Here is a 19,050-nt window from a genome sequence, read left to right as displayed (position 1 = left end):
TCCTGCATATTGGATATTTACACTACAATTCAAAACAGTGGCAAATTACAATTCCGAAGTAGCAATGAAAATAATGATATGGTTGGGGGCCACCACATGAGGAACTGTATTAAGGGGTCGTGGCATTAGGAAAGTTGAGAACCACTCCCCTACACAGTTTGGGTCCAGCCTACCTCGTGACAGCATCTTCCCCTATGAACTGGCACAGGCTCTAAGATCTGCTGTGAAGGCCTTCCTCTCGGTCCCATTTCTGTCTCAAGTGCAGTTGGTGGGGTCGAGGACGAGGGAGAGGGCCTTCTCAGTGGTGGACCCCCGGCTTTGGAAACCCTCCACAGGGAACTTAGGCAAGCCCTAATGTATCAGATTCCTCCTCTCTCAGAGTGTTTCTTGGCACTATAAAGATAACAAAGCATTCATTCACATATATCCTTTTAAAAATGTACACAGTAAGGTATTAAAAGTTGTGAAAAATTGCACAGATTTAAATATGAATTCATATATTTAAAAATATTTTCTTGGTTTCTGAAAATTGCAGAAATATTAATTAAAATATGCAAAAATGACAGTGGCAATCTTTAATACACTTCAGTTTTGGTTTCCTAAACTTTCCATTAAAATAGCATTGTTAACTAATAGAATATAATGTGTTTTTTAAATTATTGTTGCTGCATTGACAAGGTGCTGAGAGTCCTTTTTCAAATAGAGAGCCCAGACATATAATGGTTAGATTTGATCCAGCGAGACCTAGATTTAAGTCCACATTTAGCCATGAAGACCACTGGGTATCTTTGGGCCAAACATTATGTCAATTTGACTTTATAAGACTGTTGTGAGGATAAAAGGGAGCAGGAGAAAGAACAATGCATGTCGCCATTATGAACTGAGTGGAAGAAGGAAGGAAGGGTGGGAAGGGGAGAAAAAGATGGAATTGGACACAGGGCTTGTCTGATTTTTCAACAAGATCCATAGAGATAGTTTGATGTTGCACCAGCAGTCGACAAGTGTAGACAACCGCTCATGCAAGTGGTCTTGCACTTGACTTATATGTTCAAAGCTGCCTGTTCATGAAATGTTACAGCTCATATTTTGTTAAAAGCAAAATAGTTACCTATGGTTTTTCATTTCATGGAAGATAAGCCACAATCTTTCATACATGTCAGATTCTCCTGTTATTTTGCTGTTGTAAATAAATTGGCTGCATGAAAGGATGTGTTGTGTTTTTGTTTGGTTGTTTAGCTGCTGGAAAACCATTGCAACTAGCATTTTTATAAGAACAATCAACTGGCACCTCTAAAATAACAACCACTTTCCCCAGACAATCTTTCCCCTGTAACTTAGTGCTACTGCCACCTTACGGTTCCTATTTAATGGCTCTCTTTTTCTGTTTTGTTAGGAACCTCCCATCCCAAGCCCATGAACTGATAAAGAGAATGAAAAGCAGTCTGGTGAGTGTGTACATTACAGAAGGCTAAGGGACAACATAGTGAGTGGTTTGAGTGTTGGACTTGGATCACACACAGTCATGGAAACTTCCTTGGGCAAAAAAGTCATACTATCTCAACCTAAGAGAAAGGGAAAAACCCCTTTGAAGAAATTTTGCAAAGGAAAATCTATGATAGAGTTGCCAGAAGTCAGAGTCTACTTGAAGATACGCAGCAACAATCAATGAAGAGCATAAGAGCAGTCACTGCGCTATGTAGAATTCATGCATTACTGAATTAAAAGCATTCCTAGTGAATGTGTTGTCGAATACTATGATGGCCAGAATGACTGAGTTGCTGTGAGTTTTCCAGGCTATATGGCCACACTCCAGAAGCATTCTCTCCTGACGTTTTGGCCACATCTAGGGCAGGCATCCTCAGAGGTTGCGAGGTCTGTTGGAAATTAGGCAAGTGATGTTAATATATCTGTGGAATGTCCAGGAATGGAGAAAGAACTTTTGTCTGTTTGAGGAAAGTGTTAATGTTGCAATTGGCCACCTTGATTAGCATAACCTTGCAGCTTCAAAGACTGGCTGATTCCTGCCTAGGGAAATCCTTTGTTGGGATGTGTTCGCTGGCCCTGATTGTTTCATGTCAGGAATTCCCCTGTTGTTTGAGTGTTCCTCTTTATTTACTGTCCTGATTTTAGAGTTTGATTTTCATAATAAGCTCCTCAGATTATTATGAAAAAAATGGGAGCCAATCCTCGCACTTTAGAGGTCATTGTATATTATACAGTCCAGTGCAGAAGCCAAATGCAAATGTTTTCCCCTCGCACTTTAGTTCCAAACTCATAACTTTCCTGATGCCTACAGGAGAAAATAAAAACAGGATCATTCTATTATTCTCTTTGCCTTCCCATGTCTGGTGCTAAGTAGGCCAATGTCAGGCTGCTTCCCAAGTGCCTGCCAAACACTCTGTTCCCTCCAGTACAGTGTCAGTTCAAATGAGAAATGAGCAGCATCACTCCAATGGAAGACATCTCTGAATCTGAACTTTGAGTATACCTCAGAGATTGCCTCTGCCCATAAAACAACTTTTTAGCAACAACTGATGTACACCAAATGAGGACATGGACAAAAAGTAAAAACAGGCAATGCAACATTTGTACAGTTTGCTTTTTCTAGATGAAATATCCAGGCTGTATAACTGAGCATACTGTCCCATATGAGTTTGCCTGGGTGCTGAGTCACTAAGATGAGACTTTTCTCTCAGTTGCATCACAAGCATGTCAAGTGCCGGGCTTTCTTAGTTGCACCTTGAGAACTGAGCATTTTTAAAGAAAGAGCTTTTATTAGAGGTGATACTTCAAGTCCATTTGTGACTTGTGGTTACCCTAAAGCAAATCTATCATGAGATTTTCAGGGCTGATAGTGGATAAGTTGCTCAATGTCATCCAATGGATTTCCATATCTGAGCTGAAAACATCACACTCTTCTGGCCTTATTACAGTACAGTAGACTCTCGCTTTTCCAACCTTTGCTCATCCAACATTCTGTATTATCCAACGCAGTCTGGCTCCCACCCGAATCCACAACTGTTTCAATACATTGTGATGTTTAGGTGCTCAATGCAGTAATTACTACATAACATTACCATGTATTGAACTGTGTTTTCTGTCAATTTGTTGTAAAACATGATGTTTTGGTGCTTAATTTGTAAAATCATAACTTAATTTGATGTTTAATAGGCTTTTCATTAATCCTGCCTTATTATCCAACATTTTCACTTATCCAATGTTCTGCCGGCCTGTTTATATTGGATAAGCAAGACTCTACGGTATTATATTTTTAGAGCTGTGTTTGTGACTGTATGGTGTGTTTTAAATTGCTTTTAATATTATTTACAGTTTAATTACTCGTTAATGTTAATCTTTTTTTCTTTTCAGCTCAACTGTATTTGTTATAATTTGTAACATTCCTTGAGAATCAATTTGGGTGGTCCTCAAATAAAGTCAGAATATAAATAAAGTTCTTCCTTTTGATGATAATGTGGAGGATGCTGATGGAGATGTCTTTCAGAAGTACTAACTGGCCTTTTACTTTTCTTTTTTTCTTCTTCTAAATCTAAGGTTGGAATTATGTACTCAGAACCTACCTGAGTCCTTTTGCCTCAGAATATGAGGCAATGGAGGTAGCCAAATGTAGACCTAAGAAAGGTCACTTTTGGAAAGAATTACACAATTTCTTGAACTTCTATTCAGTCATACTAGTATCTGTAGTTCAAAAAGTTATTTTCCCAGGATCTGAGCAAGTGAGCCTAATACTACCAAAGTATTGACTGTTCATTTTGTGAAGCTCTGCCATAGGGCTTTACGAAATCCAGGGCCATGTTATAACCAGTGCTGCCCTCTGTATCAAATGTTGCATATTAGCTTTTACCTTTAATAGTGTGATGGCGAGCAGGAAACAAATCCACCCCCTTCTGTGTTTCCCCGAGTCCTTCCCTCTATCCCTTATTCTGAGGGAGCAACTGGGTGGAAACACTGACATTTGAATGAAAGTCACAGTGGCCTTACGAAACCAGTGACAATGACGTTGATTGAATGCCCCGGGCAATCCTTTGAAGTAAATGTGAAGTGGCAGACCAGGAAAACAAATCCTATTAATGAAAAAGAAAAGATCTAGCCCTGTTAGTGATTCCCAGGCTTTTAGTTTCTTTAGGACAGATTCTCCAGTGCTTGTTATGTAAACTTGCTGCTCTAAAAATAGCTGCCATCCATTCCTTTCTTTGTACAGCATGTTACAGAATGTTTTCCATTGAGTTACAGCTCTGAGCATTCCCTATTGTTGGCTGGCAATGACGTAGTTTTAGCAGCTGCTGGCCTTAGCTAAGCACAGCTGAGTCACCTATCTTGGGACCTTAAAAAGAGAGCGAGAAAGAACCTCAACCCCCCTCCCCTGTTTTCTGGGCTTTCCCTTTTCTTTTCAAGGTTCCTGATAATGAGCCGGCAGCTGAAAAGAATTCCCGACAAGTCCAGATACTCTGGGCTGGTATTAATGTGTTGTCTAAGAATTCTTTGTCCAGCTTGGCTTGCCTGTATACTTGTGCAAAAAGGTTACAACTCCTGTCTTTAAATCCATTTGGAATTGAAGCCTCCAATGTAACAGAACCCTGCAGAGCAGCTTATATGATCAAGCTCCAGAACAGCTGACAAGCTTTCCCTTCAAATGAGAAGCTCTTTGCATTACTGGGGAGTAGACAGGCAAGAGAAGCTAAAATAAACCCTGGCTTTTGTTTTCTCTGTCTGGGTAGCATCTTACCTTTGAGCTCAAAAACCAGCCTGATCCAGAAATGAAAGAGTTTGGATTCCAGCCTCTTTATTTCCACTATAAACAAGATGGAACTTTCCATTTCACTGGTCAACTCATCACAGTCCTTGCATCTAGTTCTCGGATATGATTTCATTTCAATTTAGCCAGAGCCATGCATTTTATTTCTCTTTCTCACTGGCTTATAAATTCTACCGCACAGTTACCCACAATTCCACCATCAAGCTCTATTATGTAAAATTAATGACACGTTGCAGATTTGCTTGGTCTGCACAATTGTGTGTGCAGACATAGGACTGGCTCATGAATATTATTTGGTGGTTGTGGGCACCTGGGTTGATAGGTGGAGGTTAGAACAACCAATTTGGAGGTGATTTACTGGCATTTTAGCAAAACCAAAAATCATGTGAGTTTGGGGAAGTGTTAAGGGGTTATGGAAAGTAATATCTTTGGTCAGGAGGAGATTGCTGGTGGTTTCTGTTTTCTTAAAATGGCAATGACAATACTGTGTAACACAGGTTTTGTTCCTGAGTTACAAATGTCATTTCCTAATTGGTTCTGACACACAAACATAATAAAATTTGTTAAACTGTTTTTTGTAACCCGCAGCACATTTTGCGAGAGTCTTTCAATGAATAATAATAATAATATTAATAATAATCTTTATGTATACCCCACCACCGTCTCCCCAGAGAGGACTCAGGGTGGCTTACATGGGGCTGAGCCCAAAAATACATTACACCAAAATACAATAAAATAAAACCAAAACAATAGAACTAACATCACAATAAAATAAATAAAGCATAAGAATACAATAAAACAATAAAACATGAGCAGGCCACATGTAACAACATAAAATGATAAAACTCTGGATGAGAAAATAAAAAAGAAATGTTTGTAAGGGATAAACTTGTGGGAGATTGAGTAGTGAAAACATATAGTGAATATCTCATATAGAGTCTCAACCAATTCAACATAATTTGTGGCAGCCACAAAAACAACATTTCTGGAGTATAACAACTACTTTCAAAGTAAATACTGCACAATTAAACAGGAAATAACACTTTTGAACCTGGAACAGGATATTTTCAAATTTCGTTACATAGTGTAATAGAACAAGGTTGGCTCATATATTATTTCCCTCCTTTCATCAAGGAATGCTTGTAAGATTGTCAAAGACAGTTCAAGCTAATAATAATATAATAACTTTATTCTTGTATCCTACCATCATCTCCCCGAAGGGACTCAGGGCGGCTTATATGCGGCACAAGGTGCCTAAAAACAGACCATAAAATGAAAACAATTTTAAAATACCATTAAATGCAACTTATAAACATATAAAAGAACAACTAACACTCAATTAAAAACAGCGCTCATCAACCAAGTGTTTGGTTTCAGTCCAGTGTTTGATATCAGTCACCATATACAGGCTGTCCTATCTGTGCTTCGTGGCCATTATGGTACAGTTAAAAACAACTAATGGCGAAATGCTTACCCAATTTTCAATGGTGCTGGCTGTTAGATGTTTTATTGTTGGCCATGCTTTTAAAAGTACTTCTTTAGTGATTAGTTGTTCTGTGTTCTTATTTTGATATTTAATTTTATTTGATTAGTACAATGCTGTTATTATTCCATATTATGCTTATTGCTGTAATGTTTTGGTATATGCCGGGCATTGAACATTTGCCTTTGTATATGTAAACTGCCCTGAGTCTCCTGTGAGAGATAGGGTAGTCTAAAAATAAAGATGATGATGATGATGATGATGATGATGATGATACATACAACATGAGAAATCTATACTTGGAAATCCACTTTTGTGCTGCCTTTTTCCATGGAGATGACTTAAATATGCAAGTGCTTTTCTTTGACATTCTTCCACTCCAGGCATTCTCTCAAGCAGTCCCTGCCAAGCGCTCAACAGAGGAAAAATTCCTGCAGTTTCAGAAAGCAGAATCAATTTCCCTCTTTCACATACTTCTTTACCCCCAACAGAAGTCAATTTAACCACATTACTCATTACTCTCTGTTGATTCTTCCAAGGATCTCTAGACAGCTATAATATGAGTCTATTTCTTTTATTCCTCACTAGAACATCGACTATAAGAAGGACTGGAAGTTAGTCACCATTTTGATTGGAGCCAATGACCTGTGTCAGTATTGCTACGACAAGGTAGGCAAGCTGGTTTGGTTTAAAAGCAATAAGATTTATTTTCATTTCATTTTGAATCAACTTAAATAGCCAGTTAAATTACATCAGTTTTATATCTAATCAAGCGATAAATAGCTTTATCCCTTAAATATGGTGAATTTAGTTTTTTGTTTTTGTATTGCATTGTATTGTGAGAAATGTTCAAGATGGGTCATTTGGCTCTTTCCTACATCCCTGCCTCCCCATTGCCAATTATTTTGCAAGATAAATGTAGGAAAACAAGACGAAGAAGGAAAGCAAAGCAATAGAAAGTCTAACTTCTTCTAACAATTATCAAACGGGAGAGGGAGGGAGAATAAGAAGAAAGTAAAGAAAAAGAAAGAACCAAGGCCATTTTGAACTGAGTTCCTCTGTGACATCAGAATAACAACAACAACAACAACAACAACAACAACAACAACAACAACTTTATTCTCTTACCCAGTATCTTCTCCCCAAAGGGACTTGGAGTAGCTTACATATATGACAGAATGTCCACAAGACACAAAAGTAAAATAATCCATTAAAACAAAAACACAATTAAGGACACAATGAAATATAACAATATAGTTAAATAAAACATAAGAGTATAAAATAGCAGCATTGAGCTCTATGAAAACAATGCTTGACCAGGCCCAATAATCAGAGATACTAAAATGGGTGTGATCGTGCTATAAAAAGGGTCAGGCATGGGATAGTGCAAATCAACGTACCATAGGGCTGGGGAATTGGATGAAGTGCAGAGTCAGAGTATCATCTGCGACCTAGGAACTGGACATTCATAACTAGGGGTTGATAACTACCAAATGCTTGCTGAAACATTCAGGTTTTCAGGTCCCTGTGAAAGAGGACAGAGTAGAGGCTTGCCTAATCTCCCTGGGGAGCATGTTCCAAAGTCGGGGGGGCACCACCAAGAAGACCCCCTCCCTCCTTCCCACAAGCCACACTTGTGACAGTGGTGGGAGCAAGAAAAGGGCCTCCCTGGTGGATCTTACAGCCCACACTGGTTCATAGACAGGGATGTGGTCACGAAGATAGCCGGGGGCTGAACCGTGTAGGGTTTAAAAGGTAATAATCTGCACTTTGAATTCGGATCGGAAACTTATTGGCAGCCAGTGGAACTGCTTTAATAGGGGCATCGTATACTCTCTATAATTAGCTCTAGATAGAAGCCTGGCTGCCAACCTTTGTACCAGTTGCAGTTTCTGGGCCATCTTCAATGGCAGCTATGTAGTATATTCTGTGGTTGTTTTATATTGTTGAAATGATTTTGTGAATTTTGTTGTTATATGTTAACTATGTTGAACCTCAGCTTGCCCCATGTAAGCTGCCCCGAGTCCCTTCGGGGAGATGGAGGCAGGGTACAAAAATAAAGTTGTTATTATTATTATTATTATTATTATTATTATTATTATTATTATTATTATAACTGTCAACAACATTTATTTTAACTAATGAGCACACTTTCTTATTTCAGTTCACTATTTTTGTTTAATGATTTGGGGACGATCTACTGCTGACACACTAAGGGCTAACATCAATTATTTTTCAAGCCCTGCTCCTTCGTCTCTTCAAATTGGAGATTGTGGAGGGGCAGAAAAATCTGCTTTACCTCTAGTCCTGTTCATGCAAGATAGATTTGATCCAAACATGTGAGCATGAGAAACAAGCTAGACTTGCCTCTCTGCATTGTTGTTGTCTTCCCGAGTCATAGCCATCCTCTATATGTGCCAGTTTCCCATACATCAAAAATGCTAACTTTTCAGAGTTCTGGATTTTGTAGAAAGTCTCTGGGTACAGCATAGAACACCCTTCCTTATTATGGGGTTTCATGAAGAGTGTGACAGCAGTGGGGACAGGACTAGCTTGTCCCACTGGGCATTTAATGGATTTCCTGGATACCTGAATAGGGCAAATGTCACCAACATAAACAAACTAAATAGTCAAGACAATAATGTCTTTCCTGTGATGTTGTTGTTAACAGCAGTGGCACTGTAGCTTTGATATCCCTAAATGCCTTTAGATAAGAATTATCTGGTTACAGATATGCAATTCCCACACAAATGCATAACTGGCAGGCTGGTAGATTCTCATTGTCGCAGTATAAAGTTTCACCGGTTTAATTTTCCTTTATGGGTGCAATCAGACATAAAGATTGTACACAACAAATCTATAGCCTGGCATTGTTTAATTAAATCTAGCAAAGGCAGTATGGAAAGAACCTGGTATGAATTCAAATTATGAATCTTGATGCAAACCGTATCAGCACTTGAATTATATTCATATCTCGTATTTGAACATATGGGACCCAAATTGGTTTATATCCAGCCAAACTGATTTAGTTATCAGGATGTCCATATCAAAGGCTGGGAATGTTCCTTTTGTTGCAGAACATTGTCAAGAATCATTTAGCTGCATAGTCACTAGCAGTAGCTAGTGACTATGCTAGGTAGGTTGCATCTGTATAATTTCTTTTAATTCCACTGGATGAGCAAACTCATTTAAGGGTTACATGCAAACAGTATGTGCACTGGGGAAGCAATGCACTCACTGCAATTGGAGAACATTTCAGAAACATTTTATTTTTCATTGCTTGATTTTCTTAAGTGTTTTGTTACATCAATTAATTATAAATCCCAGCAACTACAACTCCCAAATATCAAGGTCTATTTTCCCCAAACTCCAACAGTGTTCACATTTGGGCATGTTGAGGATTTGTGCCAAGTTTCATTCTCATCCATCATTGTTTGAGTCCACAGTGCTCTCTGGATGTAGGTGAACTACAATTCCAAAACTTAATGTCAATGCCCACTAAACCCTTACAGTATTTTCTGTTGGTCATGGGAGTTCTGTGTGCCAAGTTTGGTTCGATTCCATCATTAGTGGAGTTCAGAGTGCTCTTTGATTGTAGGTGAATTGTAAATCCCAACAACTACAACTCTCAAATGACAAAATCCCCCACCCAATCCCCACAGTCTTCGAATTTGGGCGTATTGTGTATCTGTGCCAAATTTGGTCCAGTGAATGAAAATACGTCCTGCCTATCAGATATTTACATTATAATTCATAAAAGTAGCAAAATTACAGTTATGAAGTAGCAAATAAAATAATTTTATGGTTGGGGCTCACCACAACATGAGGAACTGTATTAAAGGGTTGAGGATTAGGAAGGTTGAGAAACATCCTAGGCTGAATCTATATGAGGGCTATATCCCATCTCCATTGTATAGTAACCTGCCCCAGTTTGCTCTAGATCAGTGGTTCTCAACTCCCTGCCTGGAGAAATTAGGAAAGGCCCTTCCCTAGAAATCTTCAAAAAGAATCTTAAAACCTGGCTCTTCTGCTGTGCCTTTGATGAGTAGGTATAAAATCCCACATGATTGCTCTGCCTCAAAGTTCTGTCATTGGAGTATACGTCACCACTCATGGGAAAGCTTGATTCCACAACTCCCGCTAAAATGAGCCCTCCTCCGTAAATTACCTGCTTCCCTCTTTTATCTCACCCGAGTTTTTAATTAGTTTTAATCAGTTTGTCCTTTTAATCACTACATGTAGCCCACCCATTATTATTGTGCCTGTGCATATTTTTTTATTTTTATATTGTTATGTATTCATATGTTTTATGTACCTGTGATGTTATTGTTTATTGTTCGCGTTTTCGGTTTGTGTTTTTGGTTTTTCTTTATTGTAATTGTCATTTGGGCTTGGCCTCATGTAAGCCGCTCCAAGTTCCCATTGGGGAGATGGTGGCGGGGTAATAAATAAAGTTTATTATTATTATTACCAGCTACTAGGATTTCTGGGAACTGAAAGCCAAAACATCTAGGGACCCACAGGTTGAGAACCACTGCTCTAGATATATTGATCACAGAGCCCATCGTGACTAGTCATAGGAGTGATAAACAATGGGACTTGCAGTGCAACACAATTTAGAAGTGAGAATGCCATGTTGGGAAGGGATGCACTAATAAAATAACTGTTAAATACAAAGTGAAAGGAGTCTTAAGCCTCCAGTAAGCCTTTAAGTCTTTCTTGTACTGTTTACCTATTTCAGGGAGACATTCCATAACTTTGGTGCAGTTGCATATATTATTTGAAATATCTCAGATCTTTATAGTGTAATCACATCCTAGGCTGAATCTACATGAGGGCTGTTTCCCAGCTCCATTGTATAGTAAGCTATCTCAGTTTGATCCCTTTACTGCACAATGTATCTGCTTTAATCTAAAATGAAATCAGTTCAGAAAGCCACATGGAACCCGCATCATATAGTCATACTACAGTATAAGGGGGTGTTTCTACTGTGTTCACCATATCAGTTTATGTCCAACCTGCAGCAGCTGTCAGTTTTATTAGTTCCAGCTATGCATGCACATATTTGCATAATCAAATAGCCTTTCACTTTACCTGGGGTTGTGATCTGACTGCCTGTTGGCACCCCCATTGGATTGGATGGATATGTGTTGCCTTTGGCCCTTCTGATTTTCCCAAAGGGAAAATTCAGTGGGGCTTACTTCTATAGGTTTTCAGTCTTATACATGAAAGTGTATGTGGGACTTACGGCATAAAGAACTAAGTCCCACTGACTTCAATAGTACTTACTCCCAGGAAAGCCATTTATTATGCTTGCATCATGAGAATCCCCTTATTTATTTATTATTTATTTCAAACATTTATACCCCGTCCTTCTAGACCCCCGAAGGGGGACTCAGGGGCGGCTTGCCACTATGGTACTCACAAGCATATGCAAAAGTAAGCAAAGTTTCTGATTCCAAGTTTCCCAAATGTCCAGAATACGAAGTTTAAAATGGTGTTGGCCCTTCCTGGCTGTCATGTAGATTCAGCCAAGTCTCCTGATACACCTTTCCTTCACTCCATCCTGATTTTGCTCTGAACCAGTCCCGGCTGCAAGCCACACAAGAAGAAAGAAAAGATATACTAGGTCTTTCTCAAAAACCAGACTGAAATTGAGGATTTTTAAAATTCATTTCAAAGACTTTGAGGCCCATAGAAGATCGGATTTTAAACTGGATTGGGAAGAATATCTTGTGATATGCTCAGATAGAGGTAAAACCAGATTGTTTTCCCTGTGTAGATTCCCTGTGTAGATTTCCCTGTGTAGTATTTTATAGATTGCTTCCAAGTCGAACCATTCTGTGAGTCTTTCTGGATCAACTGGTGTTATGTTCTCTACAGGACACCTATTCAGTGGAAAAATATGTACAGCACATCCAGGACACTCTTGATATCTTTTACAAGGAGGTAAGGTTTTAAGATACTCTAGAAGGCTGAGTTCTTGGCAATCGCACATACATATTTCTCACCTCTCACAGAGTTTCCATGATCATCTTTCATTCAAGCCCTCCTTTGACATAGCTGGCATTGATACAACCATACTCGAGGACGTTCTAATGCCCTTGAAAACTAGTGACCAAGAAACTGGTGGGATTCTAATATAGGGAAGGTGGCAGCATATAAGCTGTGGCAGACTTTTCTTGAGCTTGTGACAATGTGGAGATGATCCACTATTGTCCTCTGAGTAGTAATAAGTTTCCACCTCAAGTTGGCAGCTTCTAGACACTCTGCTGTTTTTTTTTATGGTTTCCAGTATCCTTCTTTCTTTTTCCCTGCAAGACTGAAGAAAAGGGATGAATGGACAAACATTTTATTTATTAATTAATTATTTAAACTTATATGCCGCCACTCCCTTGGGGCTTGGAGCAGCTTACAAGAATAGCTAAAATCTAACAAAGTTTAAAAGCAATTTAAAACAATTTAAAAACAACAGTATCAAACATTAAAAGCCTGTCGGAACAGGTATGTCTTACATGCCCTGCAGAAAGCTGGTAAGTCCCGCAGGGCACGAACTTCAGGTGGCAGAGCATTCCAGACTGATGACACCACTGCTGTGAAGGCTCTGCGTCTGGTTGCCGTTAGATGCAAGGTCTTGACACTGGGGACTTCCAATAGATCTTGGTCCTCAGAACGGAGGGATCTCTGGGGTTGGTAGGGGGTGAGACAATCCCTCAGAAACATGACATGATGTTTACCCAAGACAACATGGACAAGCAATGCCAAGTATGGCAACTCTTTTGAAAGAAGAGGCTGACTGACAGCCTGCAATGCACTGTGTACAAATCACTCCAGAAAACTAAAGCTTTATTTCTTTATTTACCATATTTTCTCAACCCCAAAGGGGACTCAAGGCAGCCTTACAAAGGCAACAATTCAATGCTGCATGTATACATACATCAATGAATAAACAAACATGTTAAAACCAACCAATTAAAACATAACATTAAAACAACAATTAAAATTACATAATCTTGGTCATATTCCAGGAAAATGTTCCTCTTGAGAGAGCATATTCCAGTCAAGTATACCTCCCTGCCCATTTCTACCTTTAACAGGTAGTGTGAAAGTATGGTCCGGCACACATTTATTTAAGTACCGTATATTCCGGCATATAAGACAACTGGGCCTATAAGACGACCCCCAACTTTTCCAGTTAAAATATAGAGTTAAGACGACTCCCATGCATAAGACTACACCTGCGTATAAGATGACCCCTGACTTTTGAGAAGATTTTCTTGGGTTAAAAAGTAGTCTTATACGCCAGAATATACTGTAAATATACTTAAATTGCCCAAAGAATACAGTGAAAGGTTCAGGTTCCAAAGTAGGAAGCGTTTATTGAGATTAGTGGCCAAGTTAGGGATGAGGAAGAAATATGATAGTATGAAAAGAGTGACTGGATGTCATAATCCTCACGGTTTAACTTTGTGGGATCAGTGAAAGTGGACTGAAATAGGGAATTCTCCAACTGATAAGGCCAGGTGACCTTGTACTTGTGACAAGGGAAGCCAAACAAAGTAGGCATTACCTGATAAATGAATTTTTGAAACGCTGACCAGCAGAAGGAAAGATTTCTGGTCTGTGCATACTAAGGATGCTTGAAATCTGATCAATAGCTTGTTATGTAATGGGAGGCACCCTGCATTCTATACAGGTTGGGCTTTTGCTGCCTGAAGCAATTGTCTTGCTATGCTTAATGGTAGAGCCAGCACTGGGGGCAAAAACAGCAAAACAAAAGAAGTATGAACAATTGGATTCTAATAATGGTCATACCTTGTTGTTTTGCTTGAGTATTATTGTCCTTTACAAAATTAAACCCTGTAGTTCTGCTTGGGGGTGTTAGCTGTGAAAATCTATGGGCAAAGGTCTCCTGGTCAAGGTTTTGTTCTGGGGGTTTCTGACAAAGCTAAGTGTCTTTTTTTTTGCTTAGCATTAATAATCACTCAGCAAAAAGCATTCCATCTAACCACATGCATGCTCCAGCTGGCACATTTTTAGCTATAATTCAATACAATGCCATATTAGCGATGTCCAAGGGTCCATTGCACTAACTTCTCTATAGTTCTCTTTCTATTTATTGCATGCTTAGTTATCTCTGCCTAACCCTCTCTATGTTGTTTTTCAACTGCCTTGTGCTCTGTGCATCAATACACCTGGTTACTTTAATTCTTGCAGCTCCCTCGGGTCTTTGTCAACATGGTACAGATAATGGAACTCACTGGACTGCGTCAGATAGACAGGGGAGCATCCGGATGTGTTCTTTCAGGGGCGTAAGTGAGCAGATCGCACGGCAATCTGTACTGAATGCTATTTTTAGGGCTAATCTATATCGTTGTTATTCATAAAGCAGCCACAAAGGGCTTAGAAACCTGTGCCCTGTCAGATGTTATTGGACCAGGGAGTTGCGAGGCAGCAGATTGCTCTAATTATAACGAGGATATTGGGTTCTGTTTTTCCTTTGCTCACATGGGAGCAGCCTTCATTGATTTCCATTATCCATTTAAGAGAGAATAGCTTTGCGCTCCTTCTTTTTCTGCCCAGATATTAATAACAGAGTAGAGTGCAATCCACAAACTCAGAATGATGCGGCATCTCTGGTGTTAGCTGAAACACATTAACGTAGTTCCTAGAGTCTCATTAGCGATCTCTTATTTCCTTCTAACAGCATATTGCATCCCTCCACACTGTGGGAAACTACAAGCATAGCCTTCGATTTTCATTCTCTTTGAAGAGATTAAGGAGGCATCTACCACTGTACAATTAATGCAGATAGACAGAACTTTACCATATTTTCAGAGCTATGGCTCATTACTATGGAATCCTAGGATTTGTAGCTTAGTGAGGCACCACGATTCTTGGGCAGAGAACACTAAAGACCTTGCAAAACCACAACTCCATGATTCCATATCACTAGTCCTCCTAAATAATATGAATAATAATTAGACAAAGAAAGCTATAGTAAAGACACATAATAAAAGTACAGTCAATATGCAATAAAAACACCCAAGCAACTGTGGATTAAGAGAGCAACTGCAGATTAAAAAATCAGTGAAAATGCAAATGATGGAAGAAAAGGCAGATTTTTATCCTTCACTAAAAATATTTTGCTAAGGTTTTAGGAGGCCAGACATTAATGATGGACGTCATACTTACAATGAGGTTGTTGAGGAAAACAGCATTAGTGTACAGATACTCAGTGACTGCAAGGAACATCTTTGGCTGCATCTGTCTCAGACTCAATGGGGCACAGACCTCCTGGGACTGGCCCAACATCAAGTGGAAGGCCTGGAGCAGGAGGACAGGAGGCAGCGATCGGCAAAGACCTCCTGCTCTCTGCCAACCAGAAATGTCACATTGTTGTAGAGAAAGGGGCAATTGGAAGCTCAGTATAGTTATCAGTGGTTACCAGACATATTTTTCAACTTCCTTCTTTACTTCATCCAGGTACTTTCCTTCTACTGAGAAGCAAGACAGATCCATGACAGATAAAGTGAAGTACAGTTGTCCCTCCACATTTGTGGTTTTGAATGATTCCATATCATTGAGCCATAGCAGTTAAAGTGTTGTCAAACTGTATTAATTCTGCAGTCTACATGCAACCAAAGACAGACATGCTTTGGAACTCTGCAGTTCCAAGGTATCAGTCATCCTATCTCTTTTGGAAGGCTTGTCTGGCATCTCAAACTGTTAGACAAGACTTCACTGATTGGTACATGTATTCCTATCCATCTCAAGCTTTTTTTGTTGTTGTGTCAGGAGCGGCTTGAGAAACTGCAAATCGCTTCTGGTGTGAGAGAATTGGCTGCCTGCAATGACGTTGCCCAGGATGTTTTTTTATGTTTTATCATCCTTGTGGGAGACTTCTCTCATGTCCCTGCATGAGGAGCTGGAGCTGATAGAGGGAGCTCATCCGTGCTCTCCCCAGATTAAAACCTGAGACCTGTCGGTCTTCAGAAGTCGCAGTCCAGAACATTGGACAGAGAACACATTAAAAAGGCTGCTCTAGGCCCCTTAGGTTTGGCAATAATCACATCACACAGTAGTAAAATCAGAAAATAACTCTCCTTCTTGGAATATGTATTTGTTTATTGTTTATTGCATTTGAATTCCACCTTTCTCCCAGAGTGGGACTCAAGGTGGCTTCCAAAACAATTAACATGTTCACAATGAAAATGTATAACTTTTAAAAACACATAAAGAAATATAAAACATATAAAAAACGTGTGTGTGCACGCATGTGTGCGTGTGCGTGTGTACCATGTAAGTTCTCCTACTTACATGTAGTGTAGATGCACCTTAGGACGTCAGTACAGGACCTCTTTCTGAGAAGTCTGTTCTTAAATCACAGAAAAAAACCAGAGATCTGGTGGAGAGAAAGGCTTTATGCATCCCATGGTTCCCTAACTGTTGAAAGTGCGTAGAAGCTGGTGATGAGAGAGACACGGTGCTTTGCTTTTCTTTTCTTTTTTGAGCTATTTGAAACCAAAGCCATCTTGGATGAGGACTGATTTCACCATTGCTCTATTTCAGGAGCCTTTGTCCCTGTTTTTTCAACCCTGCAGAAAATACCGTTGAACTACAAGAAATGCAATGGACAAACAAAATTTATCAGGTAAAGTGAGCACTTTTATTATTGAATTCAAGACCTCCTGGAGAAATCATACATTATCAGACCTTCAAAGGAAAGAAATTAAATAATTGGGGTGCCATCACAAAGAAGGCATCTTCCCATGCCCTCCCACAATGTCTCTCTCCTATTGATAGAAAGGTGGGTCTCTCTGAAAGACCTCAGTTCTCAGGAAAAGGTATAGAGAGAGGGAGAGGAAGCTCTCTTAAGTATTGAAACCCTGAGCAATTTAGGGTTTTAAATGTTTTCATCAGCACATTGAATTCAGAATTGAATTTGCTAAGGATCATCAGATCGAGAATACATGTCCTGTTTTAAGAGTCATAGGGAATGCCACTACTTTTCCTATATAGATCGAGCCTGTGGGATTCACATTTTATCAAAATGTGGTTTTGTTGTGGCCCTTTTTGTTATGTTCCCTTTATAGTCATTGCTCTGCCCCCACATTTGTTATTTATTTAGAAGGTGGCTGTTGTGCAGGGAACAGATCGAATGCTCCACATTTGAAGTAAAAACAATTTGTTATGCAACAGATCTCAAACTTCCTCTGCCCCAGAGTGTGGTGGAGGCTCCTTCTTTGGAGGCTTTTAAACAGAGGCTGGATGGCCATCTGTCGGGGGTGCTTTGAATGCAATTTTCCTGCTTTTTGGCAGGGGGTTGGACTGGGTGGCCCATGAGGTCTCTTCCAGCTCTACGATTCTATGATTCTATGAAGTGATTTACTGCCAGTCTTTGTGAGGGGAGTTATAGCCCTTGAAGCACAACCGCAGTTCTCACTGGATGTTACTTTAATATAGCTTCAATTGGATCTCAATCTGTTATATCTTCGATGGGGTTTTACTCTGTGTCTTTACTTTTATGTAGTTTTCATGTAACTTTTATGACTTGTGTAACTTCAATCTGTGACTTAATGTAACTTGCGTAGCTTTGACGTGACTATGTAGTTTTGACGTGACGTTCTATTTTGTGGTTCTTCCACCTTCCTTACTCTTCGCCTTCCAAAACCACTCTGCCTGAATCCTCGAGGAACCAGAAGGGTCTTGGCCGAGGCTCCACCACTGAGAGGAGTCTTAAAGGGACAGGGCGAAGGAAGTTTCAAACACAAGGAGGAAGAGGCAATTTAGACCAAGCCCACAAACTATACATAAAATATGAATCCCCTCTAATTAAATAGGGGCGAAACAGGAGTGAACAGTGAGAAATCTTGTGGAGGCACGGCAGTCATCACTATGCATTTATTTGTGTTTTGAATTTTTATATTAAGTCTGAAGCTTTCTCGATGCTGGAACATCGGTTAGTCTAGCTCAGCCATTTTTCTTTCAATTTTTATCAAAATGGTGAAGAAAACCTTTTCTGGAAAGCGTTTGCCATACAGAATGCTTATTATATCTAGAGATAATTGCTACCAAGTAGAATTAGAATTGCACATTGTTAGGTATTAGGTTATTTTTATTTATTATTGTAACCACTGATAGTGATATTATTTTACATTTTAAAAGAATGGTTTAATGATTTTAATGTAAACTGTTTTAGGAGCTCTTGCTGGGAAGCAGTATAGTAATGAGGATAATAATAAATTGTTTTTCTTTCATCTAGCTAAATAGATGTTAAGGGTCTAGAACAATGGTTCTCAACCTGTGGGTCCCCAGATGTTTTAGCCTTCATCTCCCAGAAATCCTAACAGCTGGTAAAGTGGCTGGGATTTCTGGGAGTTGTAGGCCAAAACATCTTGGGACCCACAGGTTGAGAACCACTGGTTTAGTGAGACAGCTTGAAGATGGAAAGTTCCTAGTGCTACCAGTCAAAAGGCAAAAATGCAGTAGCACAGGTTTTTCCTCTTTAAGAACCAGTATCTGGTAAGAAAACAGAGACAATTGAAAGTATGGAAAACATGGGAGATTATAAATTGAAGATGCTATCTGAGCTCCCTGTAAAATATGATGCTCAGTGGAGGATAAATCTATCTATCTATCTATTTATTTATTTACTTCATTTGTATACCGCTATTCTCAGCCCCAAGGCGAATCATGGCGGTTTACAACAATCAAGCAAGAACAAGGCAAACAATCAAGGCAAAAATTCAATGCGGCATCAACAAGACACTTAAAAACAATTAACACAGTA

At 39.3% G+C, this 19,050-nt stretch overlaps 1 protein-coding gene across 1 annotated transcript in view; it reads left to right on the top strand.

Moving 5' to 3' along the window:
• The window catches only part of PLB1 (phospholipase B1), a 142,002-nt gene that overhangs the window by 105,690 nt on the left and 17,262 nt on the right, over window positions 1-19,050 (top strand). Inside the window, exons 38-42 of the mRNA XM_060754120.2 lie at window positions 1,394-1,445; window positions 6,846-6,926; window positions 12,141-12,206; window positions 14,475-14,569; window positions 16,830-16,911. Coding sequence (XP_060610103.2) covers window positions 1,394-1,445; window positions 6,846-6,926; window positions 12,141-12,206; window positions 14,475-14,569; window positions 16,830-16,911 — 376 coding nt within the window. The remainder of the gene's footprint in view (window positions 1-1,393; window positions 1,446-6,845; window positions 6,927-12,140; window positions 12,207-14,474; window positions 14,570-16,829; window positions 16,912-19,050) is intronic.

Source organism: Anolis sagrei, chromosome 1 (genome assembly GCF_037176765.1).
Source record: "Anolis sagrei isolate rAnoSag1 chromosome 1, rAnoSag1.mat, whole genome shotgun sequence".
In the NCBI taxonomy this organism is placed as follows: Eukaryota; Metazoa; Chordata; class Lepidosauria; order Squamata; family Dactyloidae; genus Anolis; species Anolis sagrei.
This window is presented reverse-complemented; position numbering and strand designations above follow the sequence as displayed.